Consider the following 19,254-nt stretch of genomic DNA (forward strand, 5'->3'; position numbering starts at 1 on the left):
TTTCATTCCATTCTGACAACTTATAGGGGACATTTTATTAGTTATGTATTCAGAAATCTAGGCAATTGCAAAAAGGCGTCAAAACTAAGTGAAAATGAAATTTAGCCTGAGAATTGTGCTTACTATACTTTACCATCGCCCATATTTTACTATCCCGAAGGAGGGTAATGTTTGGTCACTGTTTTTCCCACGTTAATACAATTATAGATGGCGGGGAAGCTGTCCCATGTCTTACTGCAGCACTCGTATGCATGTTATGTATTGAATTAAATTAGGATGTCTTATCTATCTTTGGTCTGCGCTCTTTTTATAGGTTGGATACAATTGACATATGTGCAGCATGGTATGTATTTCTGATATTGTACATCCTTAAGGCCTCCTTCCCACGAGCGTGACGGGCTCCGCCGCGTAATATTACGCAGTGAAGCCCGTCACGGCGCCCCCCAGAGCCCCTATACTTACCTGCGGGAGATAGCGTGAAAACGCTTCCCCGCCCATCGCCGCCGCGTCACCGCCCACCGCCGCCGCGTCACCGGCCGTGTCACGTGCGCGGCCGGCCGTGTCACGTGACGCGGCCGGCCGCATCATATGGCGTCATATGACGCGCGGCGGTGGGCAGGAAAGCGTTTTTTCACGCTATCTCCCGCTGGTTACAGCGGGAGATAGCGTGAACGGACGGCTTCCATTGACTGCAATGGAAGCCGTCAGCGCGTACAGCCCGTCCTCACCCGCAGAAAATAGAGCATGCTGCGGGTGAGGACGGGAGAAATCGCGGTGCGTAATTCCGCAGTGGAATTACGCATCGTGAGCATTGTGCTATTAGGTTCAATAGAACCTAATAGCTGCGTGCAACGCAGCGGATTTTTGCCGCGAATTTACGCGGCGTAAATCCGTTCGTGGGAAGGAGGCTTTATACAGTATTAGGTTACATAGACCTGTATTTGTTTAAACCTGAAATGATGCCTAGGAAACATCAGTGTGTGAGTCAAGTAACACACTAGGGCTTCTTATGGAATATATCCAAAAACTATGGAAGCATGATAATAAATATTGAGCATTGCTGTAGAAAGACAGCACCCATACACATATGATACATGGATCTAGTGCAATATCTATAAACATGGATGTTCTGGGAGGGTACGGACAGGTAAGCTCCAGAGGCCTGTTCACATGGTGCTGTGCTGTGTGGTGACTAGTTATTATTAGGAAATTATATAGTACCAGTGTTTCTGGTGGCATTTATTGAAATGCGCCACACAGCTCTGGGACATGGGCGTGTGACAGACACACAGCTCTGCTACATGACGCGCATCACCCACACAGCTCTGCTACATGCACATCACACACATCCCAGTAGTGAATTGAGTGACAGCAGCAGTAGTTCTCCAGGTGCAGTAAATACAGGTTTCCTTTATTTAGCAGATAAAACACGCGACGTTTCGGCCATTGCAATGGCCTTTCTCATGCTTGAGAAATAGGGAAGGGATATTGTTGGAGTGTAAAATACAAGTAATATAGTTTTATGGAGGAAGGATCAGTATATTAATCTGCTCAGCTTCTGTTGTAACATGCTGCCTGCAGTTTGGACAACATGTGCAAGCTGACAAATTCCCTTTAAGTATTGCAGTATATAGTAATTTTCAATGTTGCCTATTAAAGGGTGGGGGGGTTCGAGGTATTTCTTAAAGGGGTTGTCTCGCGGCAAACATCAAAATTTTACATTAGCCCATTCCCCCTGTCACCCCCCTGGCATAAAATAGCAATTTAAAGCGGTTTTTAAACCGCTTGCTACTCACCGATCCGACGAAATATGGAGTTAGAAAAATCTTCTGCCTAAGATGGCCGCCGGTCCTTTCCCAGGGATGCACTGCGGTTTTCTCCCATGGTGCACCGCGGGTCTTCTCCCATGGTGCACCATGGGCTCTGTGCGTTCCATTGCCGATTCCAGCCTCTTGATTGGCTGGAATCGGCACACGTGACGGGGCGGAGCTACGATGACCAGCTCTCCGGCACGAGCGGCCCCATTCACCAGGCTGAAGACCGCACAGCGCAAGCGCGTCTAAAAAAGCAAGAAGCCAGCGAAATTAGACGGAGCCATGGAGACGGGGACGCCAGCAACGGAGCAGGTAAGTGAATAACTTCTGTATGGCTCATAATGTACGATGTACATTACAAAGTGCATTAATATGGCCATACAGAAGTGCTGAACCCCACTTGCTGCCGCGAGACAACCCCTTTAAGTAAAAGTCTGTTCTGCATGCAGTAAAATAGCAAATAGTTTATATTCTCCTCTCCCCGCTGCTACTGTGTCCCATGGTGCCACTCCGAGTCTCCCCTCTGATGTCACATTTAAAGGCTTCGTCAGCTTGTTAACAGGACGACGTCCCAGACACTGCAGCCAATGACAGACCTCAATGCTCAATCCACCCTGTGCCATTCACTACACCGATGCCTTCACCCTGTGCCAGTCACTACACTGATGCCTCCACCCTGTGCCAGTCACTACACTGATACCTCCACCCTGTGCCAGTCACTACACTGATGCCTCCACCCTGTGCCAGTCACTACACTGATGCCTCCACCCTGTGCCAGTCACTACACTGATGCCTCCACCCTGTGCCAGTCATTACACTGATGCCTCCACCCTGTGCCAGTCACTACACTGATGCCTCCACCCTGTGCCAGTCACTACACTGGTTTCCTATACTCTATAGAATATAGTTTAAACTCATCACTCCCATAAAGCTCTCCACAGTGCTTTCTCATATCGGTCTACCACCCTACCTGTGCTGTTTCTTCTGCTAATGAGCTTAACACAAAATTCCTCTGTAATCTGAACTTCCCATCTCCAGCATTTTTCCCAAGCTGCACCAGTTCTCCGGAATGTGCTACCTCGGGCAATTATGCTAATCCTCAAAACCCACAGTTTTAGGCCTCCTGCCCTGGCCGAGTTGGACTCCGTCAATGGAATATTCCAGCTAAGTCCAACACAGTGCCCCACAAAGACCCCATACTTGCCTCTCCGTATCTGCCATGAGAGTCATGTCCGGTGGGCATACGCAATGCAGCGCATGATGCAGTGGGTGGTGACATGCAATCACGAGATACTTTCACTGTGCTCACTGTGCAATGACGAAGGGCTTCCACTGACTACAATGGAAGTCGGTCGCGCGTTTTTCCACGGTGAACAGAACATGCTGCAATTTCTTTCACGTTGCCGTATTCTGCGGTAAATTCCGCAGCGTGAACATTACAAGGCAAAAAGCTATTAGGTTCAACAAAACCTAAAAGCTGCAGATTTCCGCTGAGATCTGTCCGTGGGAATGAGCCCTTAAGCAGATTCTAAAAACACATCTTATTAGGGAAGCCCATCACATCCCCTAAACTAACCTTTCTCCATTTACCCTCTTTTTCACTCCCCCTTCATTATACGTTTTCCCACTCCCCTTAGACCCTAATGCACTTTATATCTGTACATCCACAGATACTGTCTGATGACGGCTCATGCACCTTTATGTATATTACCCTATTTACCTATTTATATAAAAGACAGCTAGACTCTTGTACAGAACAGGCACTTTTATCCCTTCTGACTTCTCTATTTCCTCGTAGATTGTAAGCTCTTGTGGCAGGACCCTCGCTTCTAATGTTCAAATAGTTACTCAGTTTAACCCTTTCCAATCCACTGTCTGACCTCTGAAGACATTATGATTTAAGGCTGTACAGCTTCGATGTTGGAAGACGTCCATCAGGGTTCTCTTACTGTATATTGCCAACCTTTCTGCTGTTGGAGGCTATCCAACGTGTCACTGCATGCAGTACTGGCTTTAGCCAGCATATAGCGCTGTTGTATAATGGCAGAAAAAGAGTAAGCCCCCTAGGAAAATTAGAATACAAATTGGATTGGAAAGGGTTAATACTGTATGTAATGTCTGATTGTGTCTGTTCATATTCCCTCTGATTTGTAAAGTGCTGCAGATATATACTGGCAGCATATACATACTTCTTTTTAACCTACTGGCAGTCCTATTCACGAAGTATTAATAATAATCTGTATTCGTATAGCGCCTACTTATCCCGCAGCCCTTAAGTTGCTTCTGCACTTTTTCCACCACGGCCGGCCATACTGCGTTATCTAAAATAGAATCGGCTTTTGTTTTCACCAGTTCATATAAGGAAATGGAAGAATTTATATTACTATATCTGACATGCAGATCAATCCAACTGAAGGAAGCCTCTGGGCCTTCTTCTATACCTCACACATCCTCCAGTGATTCTGTCGGAAGATATTGGGAGATTTATGAAACGTTCTAAAAGAAAGAAAAACTATCTTTGTATCCTAGTGCAGCTTTCATTTCTTAGACTCCTCTTGAAAATGGTGTTTAGGATTACTTGTGTTGGAGAAGAAAGACTTTTCCTAAATCGGCCCCTAAGTGCATTTTTTAGACAGCTTACAACTAGAGATGCGCGAGCACCCAAGTGCTCGGGTCCGCGTTATTCGAACCCCATTGACTACAATGGGAGACTCGAGCATTTTTGTATGTGGGACGCCGGGTGCCGAGCTTTTTTTTTTTCTTGGTTCGCGTCTTCTTTCTCTCTCTCTCCCCTGCCTGCCAGCCCAAACATTTGCCAGTGACGTGCGCGCTGCTGTGGCGGGGAGGGGCCAAAACAGGCATGTCACATCGGGAAGGAGCCAAAAACTGGGACGGGGGTCGAACACGGCGTGATGCTCGTTCAAGTAACGAGCACCATCAAGTACGCCAATACTCGAACAAGCATCAAGCTCGTCAGAGTACGTTCGCGCAACTCTACTTACAACCCTTCTGAGCCTTCCATCAACATATACATTGGAAGTATTGACTGACGTATATGGACTGCAAGAGGACTCCAACATATGCCAAGGAATAACATCCCTTTGTAGATAATGCTTTTCTGCACAGCTTCAAAGAAGAAATTAGGCAAATAACTGAACAACTGGGACATAAAAGACACTATTTTGGCCTCTATCGGGTGACTTATAATATATACCCCAAAAACTTTTCCCAGTGTATACCAAATATCATATGTGGTATGAATGGAGCTTTAAAGTGGTTTTCCACTTAGGTCAACACCTGTCTATACGCTTAATAAAGAGACATAGATGTTGTAGAGTGGAGCTCCTATCAGCCAGAGTGGTGGACACTTGCTGTAAAGTCCAACCCCGAGGTTCAGAGCGACATGTCAGAAGTCTTGATCAGTGGGGGTCCTGCTGAAGACAGACTCGTAGGGGACTATAGAAGAAGTCTGTAGACCGAAGACGTCCATGCATCCGTCTTCAGCTGCAAAGAGGATCCGGCAAGCAACGAAGACAGCCGAAGGGGCACCATGCTTAGGTGACTGCTGCTCATTCCACCGATCAGCGGGGAACTCAGCAGCTGGACCCTCACCAACAGGTCACTCTGACCAATCTGTAAAGAGTGTAGTTACCCTTTAACTGAAGAAACTACAATGGTCAAAATTGTATAGAGCTTCCCGTAGGTAACAAACCGTACAGATAGTAGACACAAAACCATATAATAATGGACAAACGATAACATAGGCAAGGTAGCCAAAATCAGTTTATTAATATAAATGTGTTCAACGGCACATATCTCTCCGATACAATATATGTGTATATAAAATAGCAATATACGTTGTATATAGTATACGTTGGTTTTCCTATTATGTTCATAGCACCATAACAAGGCTGTAGAGTCGTCTCCAACAAAGACCCGTCTATTACGCAGGGACATAAGAGAAGCTCTATGTACCCAAAGTAAGCATTCGCTCTGTGCACACAGTGTATCCAGCATTGTATATGTCTACAACACAACCGACAGCAGCAGCTTGCCCAACAATTAAAGGCAACATTACATCCGCAGCAGCAGACGTGGGCACTGTGAAGGCTACATTACAAATGGCAACATACCGTTTCCATGTTGTGTTGGTAGCTTCACAATATAAGGCATTACAATGGTTCCAACTATACACAGAATGGCAAAATATAGAATTCTATGCTCTGGTAAATAGGCAGATGTGGACATCTGGACCAAATGGATCCTTCTGGACCATGTCACATATAAAGAAACGATCCCACCTCTAAATGATGTACGAGCTTGGCTTATCACTCTTGTGCATTTTAGAAAATATATACAAATGGGAAGATAGGACAATACCTCTGTCGCGCCTCCTAGTGGAAGGCAGCATTCCTGCAAGTCAATGTCAGACTTTTTATACAAGCCTTATAATAATGAATTGTGAGCTAAGGCCAGAAAAACCATACACAGACAGCTGTTTCAGGGTGATTTGCCCCTCATCAGTGTGCAGTAAGCGTCTGGCTTTGGCCAGGAAGGGTATCCTTTTTCCTTAAGGAGACCATCTAGAAGGTGTGTGAGAAGACTTATAAGGCCATGCACGCTCCTCTGGGAAATATGCAAATGGGAAGATGGAACAAGAACTCTACAGCGCCACCTATTAGAAGGCAGCATTTATGCAAGTCAAGGTCGGACTTTTTAAACAAGTCTTATAACAATGACTAGGACAATATGTATTCATGCAGCACCCCTCTGGATTTATCACTGTGACCAACTTCAAGCAGAGAGTGATTAAAAGGGGTTGGATGAGATTAAAAAACAGCACCACTCTTGATCATGGGCCGTTTCTAGTATTCCAGCTCAGCCTCATTTCTATAAAACCCATTGAAGGCTTGGAGAGGAACATCAACATATGTTATTACATGTCAATATATTATATGCTTAATGCATCCAGAAGGTGGACAAACAATTTCCATCTCATTGATTCTGGAGAGTTAGCGTTGGTGGTCACCCATATGTGTGTTGGCCTGAATCCAGCGCATGAGGTTACACATGAACCACTAAGTAGGTGCTAGAATTGCATAGGACAAATATAAAAATACTTTCATTTCCCCACAGCTGTGCTCTTAATATATGAATGCCGACATCCACTTGTCATCATAAAAATAGTTCTATAGTTTTAAGGACATTGGGCTCTATAACAATACATTGATTATTGGTGCCATGCCTACCTATTAGCACTGTGCTATTCAAGTTGTGTAGCTCAACGTGTTCCCATCCCCTTGTATGTTCTCCAGTGGTACACTACAATGTGGTGAAATATATTGGTACTATATAAATAAAGGATACTACTCCTACCGCGCTTCACTCCCCCAGAAGAAGCAAATTCCCACCATGGACCTGTCAACACTCCATTCCCAGCCCATGACGTACGCGCCTACTCTCTAATCCCAGATACCTCCCCTACACAGTGTACTTCTACCTTCAAGTCCTTTCTTATGTTTTACATGCTTCGTTAAAACCCCTTTAATGACAGGAACATTTACATGTATTAAATAACTAAATACTTACACATAGAGAACATGTTTGCTGCCTGATCCACTAGTGACATCTTATCTTCTACCTTCACGCTCTTCTAATACCTGCATGGGGTTGAGTAATAAATGCCATACGAGAGCAAAAAGGTCATTCTATGGATCTGTTGGGTTGCTGAATACCAGATCCTGTTGTGTGAGGGTGGTTTCACATCTGCATCGGGGGTTCCGGTTTCCTGCTCTATTCGGGGAGCAAGAAAGGGGAATCCACTGGCCGAATTGGTCGGTGTTATGATGAAACCAAAAAGCAACAAACAGACCCCATTGAATATAATGGGGTCCATTCACTTTCCACTCAGCTGCATTCAGCACATTTTCTTCCGGTATTTTGTGCCGGATTTGGGGCAGAGGACCCAACGCAGATGTGAAACCACCCTTACACAGATTACTATTGTACAGAGTTGGAAAACTTTCCCAATTCAGAGACAAAATTCGGACAAAGGCCACATCAGACGATGAGTTCACCATTGATGAAAAAATAAATTACTAGTAAAAAAGTTGTAGAAGGGTGGCGCTGTAGCAGACTAGGTCGGCCGTGACAGATCTGAGGGAGAGCATTCATAGACATATTGTAGCTATTAAAGCTGATTCACTGCGTTCAGCGATTGAAAACATGGTTTTGCAAATGGAGGGCAATATTGAACATTTGTAGCAAGATTTGCATAGCTACAGCACCACCTATTGGTGACTTTACTAGAAAAAATAAATTTCATAAGTGGTGAGTGCGTCATCTGAAGGGGCCATTGTCCGACGTTTATCTCATTTGGGCCAGCAGAATGCCCTCAAGAGGCCTCCGAGTTGGGGTAGTTTAATTTCACTAATCTTGTATATCAGGGTACTATTTTGTTGAAGGGGTTTTCTGGCCTTGCTATTGATGACCTGTCCTCAGGACGGGTCATCAACAGGGGCCCGCTGCTCGAGATCTCCACCAATCAGCTGATCGGACAAAGTCATCGTGGGCCAGAGCCGGAAGTATAATAGCCGGTTTGGCTCTTGTTTTAAATCAATGGTAACAATCTGCCTATTACACTTCTGGCTACGACTAATTTAATTGGAAGCGAAGCAGCTTATTACACTTCCCATTCCGACTCCTAGGACAACATCATGTTGTCAATCACGTTTTGTTCTTCTGGGTTACACCGTACCAACCCTTTTTTTCCGTTTTCCCTCTATATATTAGTCGTGGGCCGGGGTCATTTCAGTAAAATTAAAAAATGCAGTTTGAAATGCCGGTCTTAATAATCCTGCCCCTCTGTGCTGCCACAGAAGTATTTACCAACACAAAGGCTGCAGATCGCGGCGAGCTTGTGCCACCCGAGCTGTACCCTGCCTCGTGAACAAGAGCGGGTGCCACATTAGCCCCTACTGACGCAAGGGGGATCTGTCTAAACCTTTGTACCTCCAATGGGATTACTGTTTTCCTGCCCTATAACCCTTTCCAATCCACTGTCTGACGTCTTCAGACATTCTGATTGAAGGCTGTGCAGCTCCGATGTCGGAAGACATCCGGCAGGGTTTTCTTCCTGTACATTACTGTCCACTCTGTTGTCGGGGGGCTCTCCAGCATGTGCCATACCGCAGTACTGGCTCTAGCCAGCAGATGGCGCCATTGTATAATGGCAGAAAGAGAAAGCCCCCTAGGAAACCCTGAATCCAAAATTAGATTGCAAAGGGTTAAACCTTCACATTCTTTTTCCTTCTTATCCACATTTCCCCTCTCTTCACCAGCAGTGTTCTCCTCACTTACATTCTCTTCAGCCCCACGGAGTAAATAGAACGAATGTCTTTATCACCAGATCCTTCTCACACGCAACAAACCAAAAGTCACCAAATGTTAGATGGGATACAAGTAGATCAGTAAGTTATTTGAAACCAGAAAGAAACGAGTATTTTTGAAAGTGGAATGCAATAAATATGGATGGTTATTTTTGTTTTCTGATATTTAGTAAAATGGGATGGGGGGGGGGGGATCTTCTACAATTCAATTTATAACTTTTTTCTTCAATGAGTAAATTTGAGTGCAAAATGAGGCCCATGTCTCCACTTACTGAAGTATTCTAATACAAGACTCAGCATTAGGGCGGCTTCAGATGACCGTATATCGGATGGGTTTTCACATAATGTCCCTCTCTGCAGGACGAGGAGGCTGGAAGAGCTCTCCACTATTTGCAACGGGAGGGGGCGGAGCCAAGTTCTGATACTTAGCTCTGCCCAGTCCTGCCCCTCCCATTGCAAATAGTGGTGGGGGCGGAAAGGGGGCGGGAGTGCACTGCTCCCGGCTCTTCCAGCCTCCTCCCCCTGCAGAGAGGGACACCGTATAACCGGCCGATATACGGTCATCTGAATAAGCCCTTACGATCATGACGATCAGAGGCGTAACGTGAAGCTTCTGGGCCCTCAACTATAATGGTTTATTCATAGTACTGGGTTCCCTATATAGAGAAGAGAGGCCTTATGGGCCCCCTAAGGCTCCTGGGCCCGGGTGCGACCGCATCCCCTGCATCCCCTATAGTTATGCACCAATGACGATACTTGTAGTATTTTAGGTTCAGCAGATTAAAATGAAAGTTCTTACTTTAAGGAATACCATAAGGACACCAAATTAAAGTATATATATATCTGCAAATCTTTCATTGATTGCTCTAATCTGAATGCAGTGCATGTAAAGCTGGTACGTATAATGAAACCTCCAGTTTTTGACCTTTGGTGGCAGTGGTTAAACGACGTGCATCGTGGCAGCAGATATTTGCCATGTGTTCTTCGCCCCTTGTATCTCACACACGTGTGGGCATAGCGAGGTAGCTCAGTTGTGAGTCACAGTTAGTACCGCACATCTGTCCGTCGTTCATTTACGTGCGTTCCCTTTTCTGTCAACGTGGAAAAATATGGCGCGCCTTTTCTTTTTTTACACCTTATACAAAAAGGTAAAACATTTTTATATCAAAATAGACTTTTTGTGTGCGCCGACGTGTCGTCAAACCTCCGTCCCATCATGTAGGTTATTATGAACTTTGACTTCCAGGTTCATCTGCTTAATCCTAATGCTCTTAACCTCGTAGTCATCCTTGCCATCACTGAGCAGGTTGATGTTCCTGACGGTGCAGTGCTGCCGGTTGAAGTTCTTCTCCACCCGGTCTAGGTTTTTCCTTGAAGCATCCACCTTGGTGTTCAGTGGATATTCTTCAGCAGCATCTTTAGGCGGCTTCTTCTTTCTATTTCTCCTGCATTTCTGTGCGATGAGGCACACAGACAACAGGACAAGCATAAGTAACATTATGGCTGCGAAGGCACTTCCGATGGAAGCCCCTGTTTGTGATGCCGCAGTTGCAGCACTTTCCATTTCCAAGCTCAAAGTCTTCATGTTAGTCCCGTTCTTCACCTGGTCTCCTTCATTGTCGTAAATCAAAGAATCATCCAGGGTAAGCCTGCCATTCTTGTCGACCAAATCCCTCCGGGCACGCCTCAGCTGGTAAGCCAGTGATCGCTGGACTCTGGGTCCTGCCATTGTCTCTGGACCAATTATGTAAATCACTTGAAGGTACCATTGGTGGCCAGTTTCAACCTTTGCAAAACAAAATAAGACATTTTTAAGTAAATTATCCATTTTTTCCCCCTAAATGTCAAATATTCAATATCTCTTGTAGCGCTATTTCTTCCAGGAAAATACCAGACATCTGGGAGGAAACCAAATGGGAGTCAGAATGGGATTTTTACCCGTAAATGGGGAAAATTGGCTTCTACCTCATTGTTTTTATTTTACCTTTCTCTGGACCAACATTGGGGGGTAATAAATAGGCTGAACTGGATGGACATGTGTCTTTTTTAGGTCTTACATATTATGTTACTATAGTCCTGCTCTGTTCGGGGGGGGGGGGGGGGGGGGCAATGGGAATGCCCTGATCGAACAGCTCCGTCTTATGATGGAACCAATCAGCGCCGCTCGGATCTCATTGACTATAACGGGTTTGGTTTCTGCTCTGCAGACGACATTTTACAGGAAAAGGAAGTTCTACGTGCAGCGCTATTTCTTCCGGTATTTTGTGCCGGACCCCCAACACCAATGTGAAACCACCCTAAAGTGCAGTATCGGTCAGGTACCTGTGATCAGAAGAAGTTGCATGAATGTAACTAACCTTGTAGAGGGCATCAACTTTCATGGTAAAGCCATCCACTCCGGGCATGCTGCTCATGGTATGAAATTCTGATGACTCTGCAGCAAAGCTGGCATCAAACGGGACATCGTGGAAGAACTTATCAGTTACTTCTGGCTGGTTTCGATCCTGCACATTCATAGAGAACAGAAACGGCTTGTTTAACAGTTGGAATGTAATGTAACTCGTGTCTGCTGTGTGCCAGGAGGTGGCATCAGTACTTTCTGCAAATCATTTCCAAAGGATTTGTATTAGTAAAAGTATATAGACTCCAAAGGTTTGTTTCTTGCAGAGAGTAGATGCCGCTTAGTTATTGGCAGTGTGGTCATGCAAAAAAAAAAGTGGAAACTGCCATAGGATTGCATTAAAAAACGCAATCCTATGCAGACGGCCGCGACTTGTCCACGTGAAATCACACGCGGAAAACAAATCGCGGCATGCCCTATTTCTGTGCGGGTCTCGCAGAGGCCCGCACAGAAATGTCACTCCCGGGCTGCCGGCTCCGCTCTGCGCATGTGCCGGCTGTCTGGGGGCCAGCACCTCAGAGAGCCGAAGCCGCAGGAGAAGGTGAGTCCCGCACTGGTCCCTGCAGCGGCGTGGGTCGGGTCCCGTTGCGAGATTTCTCGCAGGGGACCCGACCCGGCCGTGTGCAGGCGGCCAAAGGCTGGAGAAAAAGATGCAAAGTGCAAAAGTGTACAGTTGGGCCCAATGCCCACGGACGGAAATTCTGCAGCAAGATTCTGCGCAGAATTTCCACCGTTGCACTCCGATTGCCTTAGTTTATGCAATCCTATGCTGGCAGCCGCGATTTGACCACGTGAAAACTCACGGGGCACGTCCTATTTCTGAGCAGGCCTCGCACAGAAACATCACCGCTGACGCGCCGGCTCTGATCTGCGCATGCGTGACTGTGTGCCAGCCGAAACATTGCAGAGCGGAAAGAGAAGACGCTGGACAGGTAAGCGGGAGGTCAATGCCGGGGCATGGGTCCCATCCCGCTGTGTGAATGTCGCAGTGGGAAACCCACCCATGAGGCCTTAATTATACCATGTAATAAGGTAATATTGTGAAGAATATTCCCCACATATCTTACAGATAGGTGATAGAAGTCTATCTTGGGAATACTCCTGCCAATATTACCTATATCTGCTCCGTATTCTTCATATCCGGATATAAAGTAGACACGGTCACAGCAAAAAGCAGCACAATAAAGGTTAGTAAATGTGCCACAATAGGTCTTTCTTTTTACTTTGTACCACCAATAACAAAAACATGCAAGAAAGTCCTTTTTTCACGGCTTACCAAAAGCAGAAAGCGATGTTTTAGGTTCTTGTTGGGCTGAATACATCCATACTGCGTTCCTTCATTATAAATAGTTCCTGTGGGATCAAAGTAAGGAACGTATCCGTCCCTCCCGGTGCAGAGGTAGACCTTCTCCAACTGCAGCTTGTATGCCGAGTTCAGATTCTGGTCTGGATTCCAGAGGACTCTTCCATACAGGGTTTGGCCTAGAAAGGGAGTAGATACATAAATCTAGTTGTGGAACTTATGAAATATACTTATGACTTAAAGGGGTTGTCCCGCGAAACAAAGTGGGGGTATACACTTCTGTATGGCCATATTAATGCACTTTGTAATATACATCGTGCATTAATTATGAGCCATACAGAAGTTATTCACTTACCTGCTCCGTTGCTGGCGTCCCCGTCTCCATGGTACCGTCTAATCTTCAGCGTCTAATCGCCCGATTAGACGCGCTTGCGCAGTCCTGTCTTCTTTCTTCTGAATGGGGCCGCTCGTGCCGGAGAGCGGCTCCTCGTAGCTCCGCCCCGTCACGTGTGCAGATACCAGCCAATCAGGAGGCTGGAATCGGCAATGGACCGCACAGAAGACCTGCGGTCCACCGAGGGTGAAGATCGCGGCGGCCATCTTCACCAGGTAAGTAAGAAGTCACCGGAGCGCGGGGATTCAGGTAAGCACTATCCGTTTTTGTTTTTTTTTAAACCCCTGCATCGGGTTTGTCTCGCGCCGAACGGGGGGGGTGGGGGGGGGGGGGCTATTGGAAAAAAAAAACCCCGTTTCGGCGCGGGACAACCCCTTTAAGCATTTAAAAAGCAACTGAAACCTTAACAAATAAACATATACAAATGTGTCGGTGGGATACCGAACATTGGATAAATAGATTTACTCAGGGAACCGTTTCATTATGCCTCTGTCTGCCATTCTTCACCAAGACCGGGCGCTTTACTAGTAGTAGGCCTCCCCTAAAACCATCTACCTCTTCTCCTCCCTTTCTCTTTTTTGTGTTTTATAATTTAAAACATTTTATCTTTAAAAATAAGAACAAAATTGTTAAAAAAAACAAACAAAACCTAAAAAGCTTTAACCTTTGGAGAACGCTCCCTTATAATCCATCTCTGCCAGCGACATCTCAGTCTTCGTTGGGTCCATCAAGAAAATCTTTTCATTGTTACAGAGCTGAAACTCAGTGTTTAAAGAATACACAACCGGCACGGGGCGGTTAGTCTGCTGGAAGGCGATAGGAATGAGAAACCTGAGGAGAGAAATGGAAGATAGAGACGTTTAGAAACGGAAATGCTACTCTAAAAAACAAACAGGTTATAGCTACGATGAAGTGGCGGAGGTGCAGAAGAGTTTGTCATTTAGTTGAAGGACATACGAGTTACCTTAGCAGAAGGCAACTTACAAGTACATATATAACAAATTCTGCAAACATACTCAGACTTTGTGAGGACACCCCCACTGACTATACTAGCGGTTCCCCCACGGTGCTCCGCGGAGGCGTTGGGGCTCCACAAGCGACAGTCAGGGGCTCTGACCGAGGGTCTCCGTGGTGGCGAACCTGTGGCATGCGTGCTAGAGGGAGCATGCATGCCAACAGCTGCTCACCACTGTAGTGATTAACTGTTGAGGTGCCGCAGCTTCCCTGCCGGTAATCACGCAGCAAAGTTGAATCCGGCACACACTCTGATGTCAGTGTGCACCAGGGATCCTCCTCCCCCGACTCCTCTCCTCCTTGGTTCCACAGGACAGGACTCAGAGAGGAAATGTTCCAGGCGCACACTCTGACGTTAGTGTGCACTGGGATCAGCGCTGAGGAGAGGAGGAGCAGTGCTGACTGCAAGGAGGAGGGAAGTATATGGGTTGAGGGGCTATTGTTACTGTGGGGTTAATATTACTAAGGGGGTTAATATTACTGGGGTTACTGTGGGGTTAATATAACTGAGGGGGTTAATATTACTGGGGTCACTATGGGGTTAATTTAACTGAGGGGGTTAATATTATTACCGGGGCTACTGTGGGGTTAATATTGCTACAGAGGGGGTTAAAACTACTGGGGCCGCAATAGGGGTCAGCTATTACTACCTGGGCCGTCATAGGGGTTACCTATTACTACCGGGGCCACCATAGGGGGACGGTATTACTACCGGGGGTGCCAATATAGGAGGCCGCTATTACTACCGGGGCCGCCAATATAGGGGGACGCTATTACTACCGGGGCAGCCAATATAGGGGGACGCTATCACTACCAGGGGCCACCAATATAGGGGAACGCTATTACTACCGGGGGCCACCAATATAGGGGACGCTATTACTACCGGGGCCACCAATATAGAGGGACGCTATTACTACCGGGACCGCCAATATAGAGAGACACTATTACTACCGGGGGCTGCCATTATAGGGGGACGCTATTACTACCAGGGCCACCAATATAGAGGGACGCTATTACTACCGGGGTCGCCAATATAGAAAGAAGCTATTACTACCTGAGCCGCCAATACAGGGGGACGCTATTACTCCCAGTGCTGCCGATATAGGGGGACGCTATTACTACCAGGGCCGCCAAATTAGTGGGACGCTATTACTACTGGGACCACCAATATAGGGCGCCGCTATCACTGCATGGTGCGGATTTGCTGTGGAATTCACAGTAGCTGTAACAGCAAAGCAGATGAGGTTTTGAAAATATCAATCGCACGCTTTGGAAAAAATCGGCACAAAACCTGAGTGGATATTGACATGTGGTGCGGGATTTAATTAAAAAAATAATGTATATTGATTGCCCATCCAATACTCCAGCGTTCCTCCCTGTAATTTTTTTTAGTGGCCCTGTTATTTTTATACTGATGGAGGTAAAAATCATAAGTCGTGATAAGCCACGCCCCTAACCCCTCCCATGACCACACTTTGGGGCTCCACCAGAAACTTTTGCTTCCAAAAGGGCTCCATAGCTTGAAGTTTGGGAACCACGGGTCTATAGCATCACAAGACTTACTGACCTTTCGGGAGCATGGGCTGTGCAGGTCAGAGGTTTATCTCCAGGGTCTATCCATGACTGTGTTGGTTGGACAGTGCATGGAATCAAGTAGATGGTATATTCTCCAGAATAGTCTTTCCTGAAATGAATTATTAATAAAGATTTTACTCAAAATAAAACGATTGCAGTTATGACAGATTTGTTTTAGAACAAATCCCATAAAATCATGAAATGTGATCTACAGACTTATAATAAGGTCGTCAGGTTTCTGTAGGGGTTCTAGTAATTTTGATAGCAAGAATAGTGCTACAGTCTACACTTTTTTTCTGGCAAAAATATCCAAATGCCTGATGGAAAGTGAGTAACATCAGTGTGAACACAGCTGTAGGAAAGTAGTTATACATGAATTGTATCCAGGGGGTAGAGGGGCATGTGCCCCCCAGGCCAGTCTTCACGAGTAGATGTGTAGGGCTGCTCCTTCTGACAGACCGATGGGGACCTGAATCTGGTGCAGGACGGGGCACAGCCTTAAATGGTCTGCAGCGGGATGTCGGCACCCCAACAATTGATAAGAATACTGGTGGTTCGGGTGGTTGCCCAGGAACTGGAGCCCATTGCCACTCAAACAGCCCAGAGACTTCACGGCCTCTTGTAAATGAACATCGGTGCCATATCTCTTCTGTGCCTGCCAACAGCCATGGCCCACACTGAGAGCCGGTTCGGAGAGGGAGTGGCTGGCACAAGTGTTCCTGGCAAAGTGGAAGAGTAGCATGTGAGAAGCAGAAACCCACTTCCCGCGTCTCACCAAGTTCCATGGGACCGCTGCTATGACTGAAGGAAAGCGTACTCGAAGTGGTCTCCTTGTGCATGGAGCCATTTGACAGTCCAGTCCGATTCAGTGCGGATGCAATGCAAATTACTAGTAAGAGTATGACCCAATCAGGACATATGGGTTGGAATTTTGTGCAAACGCCTCATTAAATCTGTGTTCCTTCTAGGGACTTTCAATGTGGATGAGTACTACAATGTCCTGCAGACAACAGTGGACGACTTCCTGAATGATCTTTGCCTATCACAGCAGGAGGTGGACACTTTGAGTACACTTTCCTTACTTCAGTCATAGCAGCAGTCCCATGGAACCGAGATTGAAGTGGAAAGCAGGTTTCTGCTTCTCACATGCTACAACTTTGTAATTGGGTTTTACTTTGTCTTACAGGGGCCACAACACAAAATTGAAATCCATGCTCTGGGTTCCCCTGGGGCCCATGCCCAATACCATCCTGTAGCACATCTATGCCTTCCAGTTCAAGTACGCTAATGTTATTTCAATATGGGACACCAGTATTGGGAAGTAGCGTTGGTTCAGTCTTTTTGACTACACCCTGTATATGTTGTGAATACATTCACAAAGGATTGTGGATGTTCCTGTGATTCTGGGCGAAGTCCACGATAAATCCACAGTGAAATCTGAATGTGTTACATGTAGAGATGAGCGAGCACCCAAATGCTCGGGTCCGAGTTATTCAAGTCGAGCTTTTCGTAAAATTCGAGAGCTCTACTCGAGTAACGAACCCCATTGACTACAATGGGAGACTCGAGCATTTCTGTATGTGGGACGCCGGGTGCCGAGCTTTTTCTTTTTTTCCTAGGTCTCGGTCTCTCTCTCTCTCTCCTGCTTGACAAAAAAATTGCCAATAACGCGCGCTGCGTCGCGGCGGGGCCAAAACAGGCACGTCACAGCAGGGAGGAGCCAAAAACTGGGGCGGGGGTCGAGGAAGTGTGGAAAAAATCTGCAGTGTAAATTGATCAGCGATGTGGATTTTAAATCCACAGCATGTCAAACTAAGTTGCATATTATTTATGGATTTGTTGTGGATTTTCACCGCTGATTTCAATGGGTATGTGAAAACCCTCAGCAAATCCAAATGGTTGCTGATTTTGCTGCGGATTTTCCATGAATCCACAGCAAGATCCGCAGGTAGGAATGCATAAAAAGGGGGACAAACTGTATGTCAATGATATTTACATATAATAATCCATATATTATTCTCAAAGAGGCAAACTTATTACTTTTCTATTACCTATGTAATAAGCTTGGCGCTGGTACCATAACTGGGTAGTAAGCTTGGCTCTGGTACCATATTTGTGTAGTAAGCTCAGTTCTGTTCTCATAACCATGTATTATGCTTCATTATGGTATTGCAACTACGTGGTAGTTTCGGCTCTGTTACTCTATCTATGCTTTAAGTGCCAGATCATCATTAAAACTTTAGACTGGTAGGAGGTGCAAAATGTTTATAGACTCCAAGTTAAAGGGATATTACTCTGTGCCGACCCTGCTGGCCACCACATTCAGGCTGCCGTAGGTGGACAGGTTTTACAGAAGCAGCTGAGTACCCTGTGCTATGCTGTTTCCATAGCTCCCATATAACTGAATAAGCTTTACTGTTTCCACATCTCTTAAGGTACACTGCGCTAATCTGCTTACTTAACTTTCTTTCACTTCTATGAGAGCTACGGGAACAGTATTGCCTTGGGTGCTAGGAAGGTTCTGCAAAACCGCGCCACCTTTAGAAGCCTGAATGTGGCAGCCTGCAAGACGAAAGTGTTGAGACAGGGGAAGGCTCTGAGATAGGAATACCACTTTAAGAATGGGCCACTAGTCATGGACCGCTGCGGGGTGCTTAGAAGTGCTTGCCCCCCCCAGCCTAATATTTACCAGTTAGCCAGCCTCAGCTTGTATCTCCTACCTGCTGTATGAACTTGTGGCTCTCCACAGCTGATATGGAGAGTCAAATGTCTGCGCACTCCATAAAGGTTGAAGGTCAAACTCAATGCCACCCAAGTGGTCAGGTGCCATAATACGAGATTTTATATCTGGAAGAGTGTGGTGCTCCATGACAAACTGACCTGTAAAATAAAGAAAAAGTCTAAATATATATACCGTATTTTTTTCACACGTCCCATTTACAAATAAGTTACTTTAAAAACGTTACACCTTTTTTAAACTTAATAAAATGTATTCTTAAAAACAATAACTTATGAAAATAAGCATCTACCATATATTTAACCCTTTACAGCCTTTTTTTTAAGGTTTTCATTTTTTTTATCATTGTTGCCTTTCGAGAGCCATAACTTTTTTGTTTTTCCATCCACATAGCTGTAGGAGGGCTTGTTTTTTGTGAGACGAATTTAAAAAAAAAAATAAAACTACAATCGAAATACATTTAGCCAAAATATATTTTTATTTAAGTTGTAGTACATTAAATTTTTTACAATATAGTTAAAGGGGTTGTCCCGGCTACCGCGAAGTTACTTTATCAAGGCTACCGCGAAGTTACTTTATCAAATTAAGAAAGATAGTCATGCGGTTTGTCTGGGGAGGAGCAAGGCCC

The 19,254-nt window shown here is 45.7% G+C and overlaps 1 protein-coding gene across 3 annotated transcripts in view; it reads right to left on the reverse strand.

Annotated features, from left to right (window-relative positions):
* Positions 1–5,579: 5,579 nt before the first annotated feature.
* The window catches only part of FRAS1 (Fraser extracellular matrix complex subunit 1), a 489,520-nt gene continuing 475,845 nt past the window's right edge, over positions 5,580–19,254 (reverse strand). For all 3 annotated transcript variants that reach the window (XM_066574335.1, XM_066574336.1, XM_066574334.1), the window contains 6 exons: positions 18,610–18,769; positions 15,882–15,998; positions 13,965–14,131; positions 12,880–13,085; positions 11,560–11,706; positions 5,580–10,988 (listed from right to left, as the gene is read on the reverse strand). In XM_066574335.1, coding sequence (XP_066430432.1) covers positions 10,401–10,988; positions 11,560–11,706; positions 12,880–13,085; positions 13,965–14,131; positions 15,882–15,998; positions 18,610–18,769 — 1,385 coding nt within the window. In that variant the 3' untranslated portion in view covers positions 5,580–10,400. The remainder of the gene's footprint in view (positions 10,989–11,559; positions 11,707–12,879; positions 13,086–13,964; positions 14,132–15,881; positions 15,999–18,609; positions 18,770–19,254) is intronic.

This window comes from Eleutherodactylus coqui, chromosome 7, assembly GCF_035609145.1.
Source record: "Eleutherodactylus coqui strain aEleCoq1 chromosome 7, aEleCoq1.hap1, whole genome shotgun sequence".
In the NCBI taxonomy this organism is placed as follows: Eukaryota; Metazoa; Chordata; class Amphibia; order Anura; family Eleutherodactylidae; genus Eleutherodactylus; species Eleutherodactylus coqui.